The sequence below is a fragment of the Dermacentor albipictus genome, chromosome 7 (assembly GCF_038994185.2).
Source record: "Dermacentor albipictus isolate Rhodes 1998 colony chromosome 7, USDA_Dalb.pri_finalv2, whole genome shotgun sequence".
NCBI lineage: Eukaryota > Metazoa > Arthropoda > Arachnida > Ixodida > Ixodidae > Dermacentor > Dermacentor albipictus.
This window is the reverse complement of record NC_091827.1, coordinates 101,280,434-101,296,742: the sequence shown is the minus strand read 5'-3', so window position 1 is coordinate 101,296,742 and position 16,309 is coordinate 101,280,434. Positions and strand designations below refer to the sequence as shown.

The window sequence follows — 16,309 nt, the reverse complement described above, 5'->3', positions numbered from 1 at the left end:
GGTTAGATTCCCCACCCAGACCGAGATTAACAACATTTTATTTGCAGTCACTGATTTTGTTTGTTCACAAAAACTTGCCTGAAAATTTTCATGTCAGTCCGAGCATTTTTGACGTCCTTACTTTTTGTGCCATCGGCTATTTTCAGTACCATCTTAGGGCTTTCGCCGATCACGATGGATTTTCACTGAAGGGGCCACATAATTCTTTCGCATTAAAATGAACCATACAGTAAAAGAACGTCACTTTTTTTCATTTCAGTCTTCCTGTAAGGGGTATTTTATCCACACTTTGCACACCTTGTTTGCCTCGTCTTGTTGAGTGCAGCTGGCTTTCCTTTGCTTTATGTTTCTTTTCTGGGGGGGGGGGGGGGGCAGCGGTTTGTATGACAGTGGGATGCTGCAGCTGTATTGGGACAAATATATTTTCTAGTTACGTTTGCATTATGTTGCATTTTTTGTGTGCCCTCTCCTTGTGTAATTCTAAACAGGGGCCCTTTAGAGCTAAAAAATGAAGATGATGTTAATTTGCATTCAATACCATGATGAGACATGTCTATTACATACATTATGCAGATGGCTGTTTGGAATTAGGAGCGACAGTCCGCACTGGCTAAGAGTCCGCAGTGGTGACTGTTTTATAGCGCAGTCAGATATGCGTACAAAAGCGGGTTTACATACCGTGAGTTTTGCGTATTCATGTCGTCCAAAGGAGTCGCTGTAGAATTCGTCCGGCACTGACCGATTGCGGGGCTTCAAAACATTTTCTCCATACAGGGCGATCTGAACTTTGACATAGGCTTGCATCCATATCCACATGCTTGCACCGATAGCCACGAATAGTAGCTTGCCGATAATCGGATTTACCATCCTGGTAAACATTCGTCGACGTTTCCGTAAACTAATCCTGTTAGAAAAGTAAATGTCACAGCCTTTTTCTTTATCATTAATAATTGCAGCAATGAAAAGATCAAGGCATCGGGTAGAGAAGATAGAGGCAATAAAATTACGTTGTGGCTCTTTACGGGCCCAACCATTATAAGTTTAATCTATGTACACCAATGTATTTGTGCTCGGTCATCATAGGGATGTGGCTGGTGTGGCAGTAATCGAACACCCCGACCTCGAGCTCAGCCGTGCTATACGTCCTAACCACTCAGCTGCAGTGGTGGGTAGACTCAGTCATATAGTTATTTTGGTGGTACTCCACCCAAAACAATGCGGTAGACAAAGACAGACAGGTAATTAACAGGGAGACAGGTATGTGTAGTGTTGCGGCAGCTACACAACCAAGTGTCCAGCTCAGTTGCTCGCGAAACGGGTAGAAGTAGTTTGTAATCACTGCTGTTCAGGTTGTGTGGTGCTAAGCACCCAAAACAAAGTTGTCTCATTCATCACCATCATCATATCATTTTATGTCGACTGCAGGATGAAGGCCTCTCCCTGAGATCTCCAATTACCGTTGTCCTGCGCCAACTGATTCTAACTAGCGCTTGAAAATTTCTTAATTTCATTACCCCAGCTAGTATTCTGCCATCCTCGAGTGCGCTTCCTTTCTCTTCGCATGGGTTCTGTAACCCTAATGCTCCACCGGTTATCCAACCTTCTCATTGCATGACCTGCGTTCTCCATGTCTTTCCCCTAATGTCAATAAAAATATCGGCTATCCATGATTGCTCTCTGATCCCTACCGCTCTCTTCTTGTCTTTTATGACTAGCATACTTCGTTTCATCGCTGTTTGCGCGGTTCTTAACTTGTTTTCGAGGTTCTTTGACCATCATTCTCGAAGTTTCTGCCTCATATGTTAGTATGGGTAGAATGCGTTGATTGTACAACTTTCTTTTCAATGATAATGGTAAGCTTCCAGTCAGGCTCTGACAACGTCTGCGGAATGCGCTTCAAGTCATTTTTATTTTTCTGTAAATTTTCTTCTCATGATCAGGGCCCCCTGTAAGTAATTGACCTAGGTAAATGTACTCCTTCAAGGACTCTAGAGGCCGACTGGCGGTCCTGAACTGCTTTTCTTCTGCCCAGCTGTGGATAATTATCTTTGTCTTCTGCATATTAATGTTGAACCCCACTATTATATTCTGTTTGTTAAGGCCCTCAATCATTTGTTGTAACTCGTGCTCAGAGTTGCTGAACAGGACAATGTCATTAGCAAATCGAAGGTTGCTGAGATATTCGCCGTTGATCCTTACTACTCCTAAGCCTTACCAGTTTAATATATTTAATACTTCTTCCAAGCACGCAGTGAATGGCATCGGAGAGATGTCTCCTTCTCTGACCCCTTTCTTTATAGGTATCTTCCTACTTGTGAAGAATTACGGTAGCTGTGGAATCCCTGTAGATACTTTTCAAGATATTTACGTAAGCCTCCTGTACTCCCTGATTACGTAATGCATCTATGACTGCTTGTATCTCTACTGAATCAAATGCATTTTCGTGATCTGTGAAAGCCATATAGAGAGGCCGATTGTACTCTGTGGATTTCTGCGTTACCTAATTTACTACATGGATGTGATCCATTGCAGAGTATCCTTTCCCTGAAACCTGCATGTTCCTTTTTTAACTAAAGTCCATTGTTGCCCTTATTCTATTAGAGATTATATTGTGAATATTTTACATAATATTGTAAGTAAGCTGATGGGCGTATAATTTTTCAATTCTTTAACGTCTCCCGTTCGGTGGATTAGTATAATATTGCCATTCTTCCAGTTTTCTAAGACCTTAGTAGTCGATAGATTGTTCGTATAAAGTGCCACCAGTTTTTCCAGTATTATGCCTCCGCCACCTTGGATTAAATCTACTGGTATTCCCTCTTCTACCGCTTCATTAACCGTGACATGTCTTGCAAGGCCCTTGTAATTTCATCGCTAGTTATAGAAGGAGCCTCTATAGTTAGCTATAGTTATAGAAGGAGTGCTCAAATATGACATAATGTTCCTCGAAACGTTCCCACCAATGATATTAAAGGAACTGCCAGAACCAATCAGTTTGCGGTCACGTGAACGCAATGCAGCTAGTGTCAGCACACTTTTGGTCACGTCGGTGCAGCTATTTTGGCGGTTTCGTGATTGAGCGTTAGCTTCGTGCTGCTGCGCTTTGAGTGCGTCTTGTCGATGTTGGCGCATCAGTAACTTCTGCCTGTGCTAACGGCACCTCCAGTTCTTCTTTTGAGTTGAAAGGCAGCCTCCAACAGCAGCGCCACCATAGTACCGAAAGCTTAATGTACTCGGGTACAACTTCCTTGTAAGCGCCGGCCACTATAGCCGGCACTTTCTTAAAACACAATTATTTGGCTGGCTTGCATATTTGTAAAGCATGTATCCTATGCGGCGGCATTCAATCGAACGTCATAGGAAGTTCCCTCTCTGCCATCACCAGCTTCCGTTTCACTCGTCTGAAAATTGATATTGACGTGTCCTCCTGGTGTCGCGTGCATTATCCGATTTGGAGGACAGGACGGACGACCAGAATTTGCGGCTAATAATTTCTCCATATCATCCGGTGGCGCTGTAAATAGTTGACGTTGATTTACCTGTATCGGCACCGATGTCGAGGAAGATGAAGAGAACGCCGGCTGGCTAGGGCCAGGACATTGCATAGGAAGCGAAGTGGGCGCGTGGCTCAGATCACGCGCGGCCGGCGCGAGGGCCTGGGAGATTCATGCACCGGGGAATGACCGTCAGCTAGGGCCTTCTGCTCAGTAAAAATATGCTCCTCTTTATAGTGGCTCATCATCAACTCTGATTTTGCACGCCATCCATGTAATCTCCGGAGTTTTAAAAGGTCATCTGTCTATGACTAAGTATTCTTCCCGCACCAGGCTATCGAACGTTGCAGTGTAGCCAACGTTATTAATCGTCAGGTCTACATTGCGCCTTTCTCTATTCAATCCTGATTCATCTACAGCGCTGCTGTACAGCACACTGCACCGTAGATATATGTTCCTTTATTCCTTAACCAAATTCGCATCAGTGCAACGTTTTGGATATGTTTTGCAAGCATAGAGTGAATAAATAAGACAGCAGAAATCCTATCTCTTTGTCTGACGGTCCCCTTAACTGTTTGTTTCTAGCTGTTCTTATAAAGAATTATGCTAGTAACTTAGTCAATTTCATCCACAGCAGGGCAATATTTTGATTGTGGCGGAATGCCAAAATGCTTCTGTACTGCGCATTTCGTGCGCGTTAAATAACTAAAGGCGGCCAAAATTATTTAGGAGTACCCAATATGGCACGCGTTACGATCGTATGGCACGTAAAGCACCAGAAGGTAATAAACAATTCTAATAATTGTTATAGTTGTACAATTGCTTGAGACATTGCCCTTAGATGTTCCCGTATGCTTTTTATTCTTCTTGGATACGCAGCATCTACCAGTGCATTTCTGGTAATGGCAGCGCGTACGATGCTGTCTGATCGGCGCAAGACGGTGTGCACTGTATAGTAAAAGCACTGTCGAGAGCAGATCTAAACACATAGTTTCGCTCGCTGCGTTCATTACAGTAACCTGAAAAGTACTTGATAGAGTTCCCGTGTTGAACATATCCGGTTCAGTGTCAGTGACTACCTGCCCGGAGCTAAAAAATCCTAAGCAGACCTTGCTCAACATGAGCTCTGGCGATCGCCTTAATCAGGTTATTTACACACGCTGGCGTCCCAGCCATGGGTTGTTTACGATATTCATGAGGAAACCCCTAGCCACTCTGGCGCCGAATGCAAAATTGCCTTTCTGGCCACACACTGTCATCTTAGCATGCTAGTACTCCTTCCTAATGTATTCGTAGTATTGTCCAGCTTGATTTCAGCAATTCTGCCTTGCCGAATTGATTACTCATTCAAAAACTAGTAAATGTCACAGACAAGGAAAGTACTCCTTGAACATTCGGTGCTTGTCTGCTCTGGCAATGTAGATACCAACGAGTAGCATATGGAGAAGGTCAAATTGTCTTCTCTAGTGTAGACTCAAATCTACTGTAAAATCGTTTATTTTACCACGTGTTTATTTTGGCAAAATTCGCGATTGAAAAATAGTCGCAAATTTTAAGGCAATGCGATAGCTTTAAGGGAGAAATAGGAACCGAATTTGGAAAACTAACAATTTATTTTTCCGACTTATAACACATTCAATTAATTTCGCTATACATGCTTTCGCTACGCCAAAAACAAGACTGTGTGCAAAAGTAATTAGATTGCACGCGAACTCATGCCAATAAATATACACCAGGCATTCCTCGAACTAGAAATGATGCATGATAAATCACGAGCGAAGAGCACGTGTGATTGAAGTGCCACCTGCAAAGCTCAATTTTCGAAAAGCAGAAATGGTGAAAAAGGAGCGTACAGTCGTTTTCGCGGCGTCAATGAGCAGTGCGGCACATCGTCAAGTTTATTAGCAGTGAATATGCTGAAGTGTCTCATTAGCCGCGAAATTATGATTCTTCACAATATCATCAAGCTGTATGCTTATGTAGTCAAATACTAAGTAAGAAAATATCCTCATTACAGAACTTTCTGAGAACATTTCATATTAGTTGCGGAAAAAGATGTTAATCTTGACGTTTTCCCGAAGTCCTGTATAATGTCTATGAGTTGCTTTTTCTTAGGTTACCAACATTCTCAAGCTATTTCTACTTACGTTAACTTTAGCAGCCGTCTCATATACGGTGAGGGAGTGGTTGACAACGCTTCAATCATTTTGATATCACCAATCGGGAAACTGATGCTGAAAAGATAAGGCACCACAGTAGCACTACTAACTTAGCGAACTACAAACTGCAGACACAGGGAAACTGGACAAGGACAAGCGCTATTCTTTATCCACCTTTCATGTATATGATGTTTTATTTGCGCTAAGTTGATAACTCAAATATGAGAAACCAACTAGCCCAACAATCAACTCTCCTAGACCACAGTAACAGTTTGTACACACTAGTAATACATAAGAATGTTAAAAAGCACGAAGTGGACACGGAAGACAAAGTTGCAGTTTCACCCGAGAAACGAAGCATCGATTACGATAACAAGTTAGCAGAAATTTATCCGAAGTAAGGATAGTAGTTGTCTAGATTGTATCAAATTGTGAACATTCGCTTACTAACTAATATGACAAGCTTGGTGTCACGCTCGGACAGCCAAACATGAACACATCGCACTCGATGACCACGCACACTCGCTGTCAAAACGCTGGAGTAAGAATTCCTGGCAGCAGCAGCGAGCGAATCGGCCTTCGTGTTGCCTCTTGTTTCAACGCGAACTAAGCGGCGAGAACAGAGCGCACGCGAAGCTATAAGCAATCGGCCCGCTCTGTCGCCAACGAATACTGCTTTCAGCATAGTGTCCGGGCGGCCGCGCCATATGCAGCCGCCGCCGGAGTAGAACGTACCGCCCCTCCCTCCTCTCCTCCCGTGCCTTGCGCGTGACGGAAGATGGCGCGCTTTCTTCTCGCTTTCCTGCCTTGCGTGCGCAAGACTGAGACACCATTGGTGACTCACCCTAGCGTGCTTTTATTCACCCATACAGCATACGGCGCGGCGATGATTTTGTCGCCTTTGCAATTTATGCAGCACATCACGACGACGGCGACAATGACGGCAGAAATGCGCCAGAAGTGTCCATATATAATTTCTGTCGCAAGAAACTATACAGGTCTGTACCTGTATCTGTGCCTGTATAAGTGACTTGTTCGTCCATGTCCAGTTCGCGCTTTTCAACGTTCTCAAAGAAAAGGCAGAGTGTTTGACATATTTACAATATATCAAACTCTAGTGTAATCGTCATCTTTACGCTCCTAAATGCATATTTTTATTTTAGAGCAATGATAATATCAGTATATAACATATACTTCAGGATCAAGCCAATTAGCGCATGTTGTCACGAATTGCTATGAATTGCCGATAAAAATATGTCAAACTCTCCATATTGCAATAAAGCAAAGACAAGGCTGTAGAGTGATGCTGTGCATATTTTCTTGCCAATACCAATTTCACCAAGTAAACAAATACGGTCTTTGTTAGCATACATCCATGCAAAGTAGTCCAATCGCATAAACAGGCTATTCAGTGGCTGCAAGCACTAGAGAAATGACAAAAACAACTCTTTCGATACCGTGCGTTCCCCACAACGGTTGTTTGTAGAGTACTAAGACCAAATAGATCCAGCATGACTGAAGGGGTGAATCTTTTTGTTTGCACAGTTGTCATCGCGATGCCTGGTATTGCCCTACCTGTGAAAAAACTGAATAGGAATGCGTTGAATAAATAATGTTAATAAGGAATTCAATAATTTATATAATTAGGAACTCTTTTCTTCGGTGGAGGAAAAGGCGCCGGGCTGTGCACTATCACCGCTGCCCGGGCCATACGGGTGTCTCGTCGTTCATACCAAGCTTGCGTTGCCCGTTCTATGATTGACATTGGATAGCAGCCATGTCGCTGCAGGCAACCTTCGGCTTTTACCGTGCTGTAGGAAAACGATCGGTGAATTCCGCTGAACAACTAAGCTGTAAGATTGTTGTGCCAGCTGTAAAACCTGGGGCGCTATGACGTAAAGCTGTACCAAATTTTGCTATTCGAATTCTGAAGTCAGGCCTCCACATTTTGTCAGAAAATTTTCGGACCACCCCCACTTCGCCTGTTTACCACGCAACGTCATGACAATTCCGATAGCTCACAATCTGATAATACATGTGCACACTGATTAGGCATAAATAGACCGAACAAAATGAAAATAATATTTCTTATTGGACGCCTTTTCGCCATTAGCCCTCTGCAATCGATCAAAAGTTTTTGCGCTGCGCTCACTTCGCCTGTCTGCACGCGACGTCAGAAGACCGTAAAAACTCACCGCCTCAGTATCATGTGTAGGCGTGAAAGATGCATTAGTATGCCGAACAAAACGGAATTTTGCTCTTCCGAAATGAGTAGCAGATGTCTGCCCGCGATCGCTCAGGCACTGACCGCTCGCACCTGCCGAAGAGTATGGATTTATTGGCGTATAATAAAGCTTTTTGCGTGACTGTTTAACGTTACCAATCCCTTCCGACCCATATAAGACATTGCTCTGCCAACTGTTCACTGTTGATGATCCGTTTAAGCGCCATTCTTAAGCTTATGTTTGACGCTGCTGCGATTTTCGACCAGCCACAGCAGTGTAGTAAGAGGAAGCGGACTAATCGCAGACGCTGGCACCAATACTCATCGAGTACCGATTTTCACTGCGCTGTTTCAACCCCATTGAACCCCTCTCCACTTGAGCGTGCTCCTCGATTCTTGTCAGCCAACTATATAAGAAATATCACTGAATGTAGGCAATGTGATTCGTTGGAAAAGCAAACGCTAGTCACCGCCTGTAAACTAAGAGAGGGTTTGATCGGATTTTTATGACAACGCTGCGGGTCACCGCCCGATGCTTGCGTCGGTGTTAGATAATTTTTTTAACATTATACTTATGCTGCCTTGCTCTATTATTAAGACATTGCATGGTTGTATTTGCTTTCGATTTCTGTCCTTACCTTTTTCGCTATTTGAGGTTATATTCAATATGTACCAACTGGCCCAAATCAAGCTGTTGCTACCTCATTTGCGCTTTCTGGTGTTCGACAGCGCGCGATTCGTCGGTAGACTTTCAATAGCAACAACTTTCAAGCCGTTGAGCCGTGTAGCACAGGTGTAGAATTAGGTATACTATTTTTAAAAGGGATTCGGACTGTAGTGTGTTGCATCTTCACTCCGCAAGTTGTTGCCAGAGGAGGGCAGCCGCGGTTTGAATCACACGCAATGTCGCGCAGGAATGCGTGACACTTCCACTGCCATTCTTTTGACGGTGGTTCGGTAAACGCCCGAGCTTCGTTGCGCTTGTCGGCGCTGTCTCACACGCCCGGAAAAGGAAGTTGTTGAATAGGGGGTGTGTAGTCATTTTCCCTAAGAATACGGCCTAAAGCGCACATGTATGATGTGCGACCATGATATCACTTGACCGCGCTTCTTTCATGTCGTTTCATCGAAGATTCGCTTGCTCCTCGCTCGCATACGACGCTGTAAGATAAGGCGCTGCCACTTCGATTGCAGCCTTACCTTAGCGTAAAAGCTTTCTGGCCAAGAATTTAGTACAAACAGCGCAGCTTGATGATTTCCGCTCCTGGTAACTCGAATGCCAATGTATTTCGTAGCACATATTTAGGACGCATATATCGATAGTCTTACTACGATCGTATATGCTAATCATATGGGGCACTATAACGTAAAACTATTGCAATATGTTTTTATTTGAATCTCCTGACGTCAAATGCGCGTAACCGCCGACGTAAGCATCGGGCGGTCACCCGCAGGGTTGTCTAAACAGACCAACCGAGCGCTGCCCTCGTTTATAGGCGGTCACTTTTGCTTGCTTTAAAAACGAATAACATTGCTTACAGTGAGCGGCTTGTCTTATCTAATTGGCCCACAAGAGGCGAGGAGCACACTCAAGTCGATAGGGATTCTATGGGGTCCAGCCATTACAATGAAAGTAGGTAACCGAACGAAGAGGGTGGTGCTGGTGTCTGCGGCTGGTCCACTTTCCCTTACTTAGCTTGAGGTGGCTGCTGGAAAATCGCGACGGCATGCAACGGAAGGTTAAGAATGCCGCTAAAACGGATCCTCAGCAAAGAAGAGTAGGCAGAGCGATGCCGTAAACGTACCCAAATTGCTCGAAAACGTTACACGGCCACGCAAAAAACTTTATTGTACACAAATAAACCCATGCTCTCCAGCATGTGCAAGTAGCCAATGCCTGAGCGAACGGCGGCAGCCATCTTTTCTTCCTTTCGTAATGGGGCAGCCTGTGGCTATTCAGAAAAAGTTCAGTTTTGTTCGGCATATTAATGCATTTTTAATGCGTATACGTCATTCTGAAGTGGTGAGTTTTCGCGGTTTTGTGACGTTGCCTGACAGGCAGATGAAGTGGGTGCAGCCCAAAAACTTTTGACCAATAGCCGAGGGCTAATAGCGAAAAGGTGTGAAATCAGAAATAACTATATTTCTTTTGTTCTCTCCCATGATGCATAATCAGTGTGTAAATGTGATATCAGATAGCGAGCGATTGCGGTTTTTGTGACGTCACGTGACAGACAGGCGATGTGGGGATGCTTCAAAAAACTTTTTGACCAATCGAGGAGTGCTGCTTGCTGAATTGCAATGGAAAGTTGGAATAGCTTGACGCTATAGCACCCATGGTCACTTCACAAATATCTACTTTCAATTTCAATGTTGCAACATGTAACCTTATGTGAGTACTCATAAATTTATTTGGCAAACATTTTTAACTGGCTATCTCGCCATTTGACTTTGTCATGCAACCTGTGCAACTTCCTGAAGCTCCCCAGATTAAGCGTAGCAGTGCAATCACTCACTGGATATTTGAAAAAAAAATAGAACTTTAGAAAACAATACGGCAGAATCTATCTCACGATGACTGTCGGCTGTGATGACATTAACGTTCAAGCAATGTAGAGACACCTTGTAATGTTAAAATCACGTTTATGACCGCTAATGTTCATTCTGAGACTTTCCTTGCTTCATTTATATATAATATCTCCTGTCTCTGGTAATAGCCCAAATTCCTGGGACACTCGCTTGCCAAAGGTGCCAATTAGCGCGACGAAACGACTGCGGTTGTATGATGACAAAGCAGGGCCGACGAAGGAAAGACGAAGATGGAACGACGGCGATCGCAAAGACGATATGACGATCATGGCGCGACCACAACGAGACGACGATTCGAAAATTATGACGATGGTATAATGAGGACAGCGTGATGAAGTCGCCATGAGGACAATGGGTTGAGGACGAGCTTATGGCGACAATAGCATGAAGACAGCCGAAAGACAAAGCTGGAATGACGATGATGGCAAAACCACAAGGGAATGGCGACAACGGTACGACAATGCGTTCATAAGAGCGACTGTCCGACTACTTTCCCGGAATTCTCTGAGCATGAATGCTGCGAGTGCTGCTGCCGCAGTCTTGCCGAATAGCTCATGGCCGGAGAGCACACATACATAACCAGTAGTCTTACACGTACAGTCATCGGTACCACCGCTACACATGAACCGATGACCGGTCTGTATAAAATTATTTTTAAGCTATACCATTTTGTTGTACGGCGAAGTACCTGGCTCCAATCGTACGCATAGTTCTCCAATGCTAACTAGATCTTTCAAATGCACGTGCTCACGCATCAGAGCTTGGTGGAGTCTGGAGGTTTCGACCCCATGGTTTAGATGTTGCTGTCGGTAGTGCCTTTGCGTTGCACTTTTCTGCCGTCTTGGCTGCTAGGCGTCTCTTGCCGAGTATTACTTCAGGCTAACTTCACTTTGCGCACGCCGCAAAAAATAACAGCCTCTTACCAATACGCGCTGTTCCGCATTGCCAGGGCACTCCAGGCTCGCTTAGACCGACTTCCACAGTGCTCAGAATCTTCATTTCTTTTCTTGGTCTTTCAATGGCCATAGGTCATATTGTAAACGGATCAGTTTCATCACCCACGAGTCAAGGATGTCTATTCCAGAGGCGGAGCAGCCAGTTCTGCTATGGGCAGACGTGTCAAAATCCCTGAGAATTTTCACGTGAAAAACCCGCTTTTCTAGCTGAGGTAATGAGTCTTAGCAACGAAAAGTCCGTGCGATCCAACAACCACCCGTGTTATGGGACTTTCTATGGCCCATAAAAACTTGTGTCGCCACACATCAATGATAGTAGAAAACAATTGCCCAAGGGTTTTGAATGATAATTCTGCTATTGCTGACTTACACGTACTGTTGCGCTTGTAGAACTACATAGCAAGCACCGTCGCAGCACAACCAAACTGAAAACGAGGGAATAGCCAAGGTTCCAGAGTGATAGCAAGCAGCTGCAGCAACAAAATAATTGTACGTTTTTTTGACTGGTGGCTTTAGTTATTGTTTTGAGGGTAATGAGATATTGAGAAGTCTATACACTGAGAGCGCTGTTACTGCATTATCAATGGAAAATACCGTCGGACTTACCAAGTGACGGACCTTGGGGCGTGAAATCGCGACAAAGCGAGCACGCGGTATGCTGGACGGCAAAGCGCAAGGTGGATATCAAGAATTGTTTCGGCGAGTGATTCAACAGCGTATATGGCACTTCGGATTTCGGAAAGTACTGTAGCTGTAATAACATATAAGAAATAGTTCAGGCGCCAAGGCGCACTTGAAAACTGACGACGAGAAAGAAAATGAATCATCGGTTATAAAGGAGGACAATTGTTCTTTGGTCGTAGCCGCTTACGTTGTTCGCAAAACTCCTTCGGTGAAACTGTGACGCTATTGTTATCTGCTTGCTAGATTCAACAATTATTGCTTGCAACGCGGTCGGCACTGATTTCACGAAGCAGAGTGTCTCCGCATCGCGCCTCCCATGAAAGGAATCGCTTCCAGTACTAACATTACTAGAAGCAACCACCAGAGTTTTACCATCGCCGAAGTGATGAGTACGCGATGACCTTTGTTGCAGTATACAGCCAGAAAACATGTCCTGCGATTCATTTAGGCAAGGTAGCGACCAATAATTGTGTAGCGACCAATATTTAATCATCGCCAAGGTCGGTAAGAGCCTGCTACAAGTTTGTCCTAATTCATCAAGAACGCCGAGACGCTCAGGAGTATGTTGCCGAAGATTTGACGTCATTATGCCTACCTCGATGGCGGTATGCGCAATTTTCTGGTGGAGCCTGAATCGTGAACACAATTCTGAAAATATTCAAAGCAGAGGCTTGCACCAAGCATCAGCACGAGCCATACATATTAAACCGGCTGCGCCTGCTGGACCGTATACATTCAGCATCCCTTTTGGACCACGTGTGCAGCATCTCTGAGATGTTTTTGTCATTCAAGATGAAATGGGTGCAGGCTACATTGTATGTGTAATCATCGACATAGGCATGTCGACAGTGAGGTGCCTCGCGCAGTTCTTTGAGGTGATCAATTTATCGCACTTCAATGTACAATCCTCTCTTAGCCGCTTGATTGAAATAGAAAAAAAAATCAGTAATCGACGATTGCGATGCTCGATAATGCGAAATTTGATCGGAGCTTTTAAGGCATTTTGAATTCCACCGGCTGCGTCGCACGGATTTAGAACAGGCCGCTCTTCCATTGACGGTGTTATCGACTTGGTATCCACTGTTGAACAGGAAAAAAGTCACCGTCGGTTAGTTGGAGCTGTTTCTCTGGGTATTAAGGGTGCATACGATAATGTGCTTCATTATGCAGTCCTTGATGCACTGGAAGATATAGACGTTGGTGGTCGGCTATATGCATGGATTGTTAGCTACCTCAGTGGCCGCATGCTGTATATGTCGACAAGGGATGGCGACACCGGACAGTATCATATACATCGAGGTGTTCGACAAGGGGGAGTTCTCAGTCCAACTCTTTTGAATGTTGCATTGATTGGCCTTGCATCTGAACTTCCTAGCACGGTGAATATTAGCACATATGCGGACGACATATGCTAATGGGCATCTGGAGCCACCCGTCCCCAAATGCGTGCTAAGCTTCAACGTGCAGTGACAATCACAACTAAGTATCTGCGGCGTCGAGGCCTCCAACTCTCAACAGAAAAAATGTTCCGTGATTACATTCCCGCGAAAACAAATGACCGGGTATCCGATATTCGTTAACGGAGCAGCGATACCTACGGTTACACACCACAGATTCCTTGGCTTATTCATAGACCGGGGATTATCTTGGTCAAGACACGTCGCCGCGCTGAAGTCAAAGTTGAAGAGTTATGTTCACGTTCTTCGTGTCGTTGCCGGAACAAGATGGGGTCCCTCGGAGTCGTCACTACTCCAATTGTACCAAGCACTATTCGTAGGGTATATACGGTACAGCATGCCGGCGCTCCAAGCATGGGACTTAGCTGTGTGCGCGCGCTGGAGAGCATTCAGGCTCAAGCATTGCGCACATGTTTTGGCCTCCCACGATGCACGTCAACCAATAGAACAATAGCGGAAGCTCGTGCTTGTCCTATTGGGGTATACTTGCTCGGCGAGCCTCATCGAATGTACCTTCGCGTGATCACCCGACTCAGGCACCATCCTCTGTCATCGCTCCCTGCCACCCACCCAGGCTCCAGCTTTTCAAGGACTGTATCGCGCCATCGGAGTGTTCTGCTGTCAATATTTTCTCCCGCCTGTATTCCGAGAATACCCCTATGGTTTCTGCCTAAACTTACCATTACATTGCAGATCCCTGGAATTACTAAAAAGTCATCCGTTGCGTCGACTGGCCTCTGGCAACTCACCCTGTTGCATATTTCTGCAAAGTACGGAGATATTGTACACGTGTATACCGATGGCTCTGTCACACCATATGCCTCCACTGCAGCCTTCGTCATTCCACATATGATCATCGCTTGGCGGTTTAAACTACACCATAGCTCAACATCAACTGCCGCAGAACTTGTTGCTATCCGGGAGGCATTTCGATTTCTTTCTGAGGAGCCTCCTCATGCATGGACGATATTCTGCGATTGCAAGCCAGCTCTTCAAACGATTGACTGTGTCCTCAGGTGGTGCCCGTATTATTCCATGGCTATAGAAATTACAGAGTGTCTCGAACACGCAACTAGAAATGGCCACAATGGCACCTTTCAGTGGATACCCTCACACTGTGGCCTGATCGGGAAAAAACAGGCCGACGCTGAAGCGAAAGCTGCTTTAGATAATGCTTGTGAAGTACGCATACCGTTTTCACAAACAGACAAAAACGCCCTACTTCGTCGCGTAATACGCAACCGTACGTTGGAACACTGGACCTAACCAGACCGACGACACCAGCGATTACACAAATGGGACCAAGAAATGAAATTTATTATGCCACACAAGTTCAAAAGCACACGAGCATGGTGCACCGGATTCACCTTGGTGTCGCATTCACCAGCCATTATATACATACGATAGGTGCCAGTGATACTAGCGGAAACTGTGAATACTGTGAGGTGCCAGAAACACTTGAACATATATTTTGCGTGTGTCCCGCGTACGCGCAAGAACGACATCAACTTGTCTCTTCCATTGCAACGATCCATAAGAGACCGCTATTAGACCGGATTTATTAGGCACAAGTAATTTCCCCTATGTGGTCCTTGGTGTCAGTTTTTGTTGGCTTCCTATGATATGACTAATAAAATGGCGCCCCTTGGTTAACCCCCTTTCTTCTCGTTTATTACGTAACGAGGGTCTCGTATCCGGCAACATTGATGCCTTGAGGTAGCATGTGTGAGTTTATTGACCAGTTGCCTTCACCCAAAAAGACCATGTTCTCGTGACGCCTGCGGCAAAAAAAGACGTTCCACGTCCGCCGCCAAGGTCTGTGAGTGGTGGTACTGGCTAACACTCCCAGGGTTCTACTAAGACAAACAAATACCCAGGAAAGTAGATGGGAAGACGGCACCGCGGTAGCTCAATTGGTAGAGCATCGCACGCGAAATGCGGAGGTTGTGTGTTCGGTTCCCACCTGCGGCAAGTTGTTTTTCATCCACTTTCATTTCCATTAATTTATCCTTTCATTATGTTCATTTATTAGGCACAAGTAATTTCCCGTATATGGTCCTTGGTGTCAGTGTTTGTTGGCTTTTTATTTGACTAATAAATTCGGGCTCCTCGGTTTAACCCCTTTATTCCAGTTTGAGCATGAGCTCCCTGGAAATATGTATTATTTCACAAAGCAAATCTTCAACGTTAAAAAATAATGGGATTTAACGTGCCAAAGCCACTTTCTGATTATGAGGCACGCTGTAGTGGAGGACTCCAGAAATACCGACCACCTGGGATTCTTTAACGTACACCTAAATCTAAGTACACTGGTGTTTTCGCGTTTCGCCCCCACCGAAATTCGGCCGCCGCAGCTGTTATTCGATCCCGCGACCTCGTGCTATGCAGCCCAACACCACAGCCACAGAGCCACCTCGTTTCTGTAATGTTATTGTACCACTATTTTTCGTCAAATGTACATATCTGCTGAGAGGCAAGACAAAAAGCGGTCACTTCTCACAAAAATAATAAGCTTTTCCTGAAAACACATTTCTAACTTTTCAGTTACACTTGCTCCTGTGTTTGTCTCTAGAGAGCACACTCATCATGCTTAATTTCCCCATCAGAAACATTGCAAAATAATACCACGTTAAGATGGCTGTCTAGAGCACACGAGAATTTTAATTTTGGTGTGACATACTGTATTTTGAAAGCTTTTGGTGACATTTAGTGAAATGGTACACCCATATACCCATATTCTAGGTTT

At 44.8% G+C, this 16,309-nt stretch overlaps 1 protein-coding gene across 1 annotated transcript in view; it reads right to left on the bottom strand.

The window, feature by feature from the left end:
- The window catches only part of LOC135917200 (epoxide hydrolase 4-like), a 42,705-nt gene extending 30,550 nt beyond the window's left edge, over window positions 1–12,155 (bottom strand). The window contains exons 1-3 of the mRNA XM_065450711.2: window positions 12,029–12,155; window positions 5,642–5,728; window positions 679–904 (exon numbers count right to left, since the gene is read on the bottom strand). Coding sequence (XP_065306783.1) covers window positions 679–904; window positions 5,642–5,700 — 285 coding nt within the window. The 5' untranslated portion in view covers window positions 5,701–5,728; window positions 12,029–12,155. The remainder of the gene's footprint in view (window positions 1–678; window positions 905–5,641; window positions 5,729–12,028) is intronic.
- Between the last annotated feature and the right edge of the window lie 4,154 nt (window positions 12,156–16,309).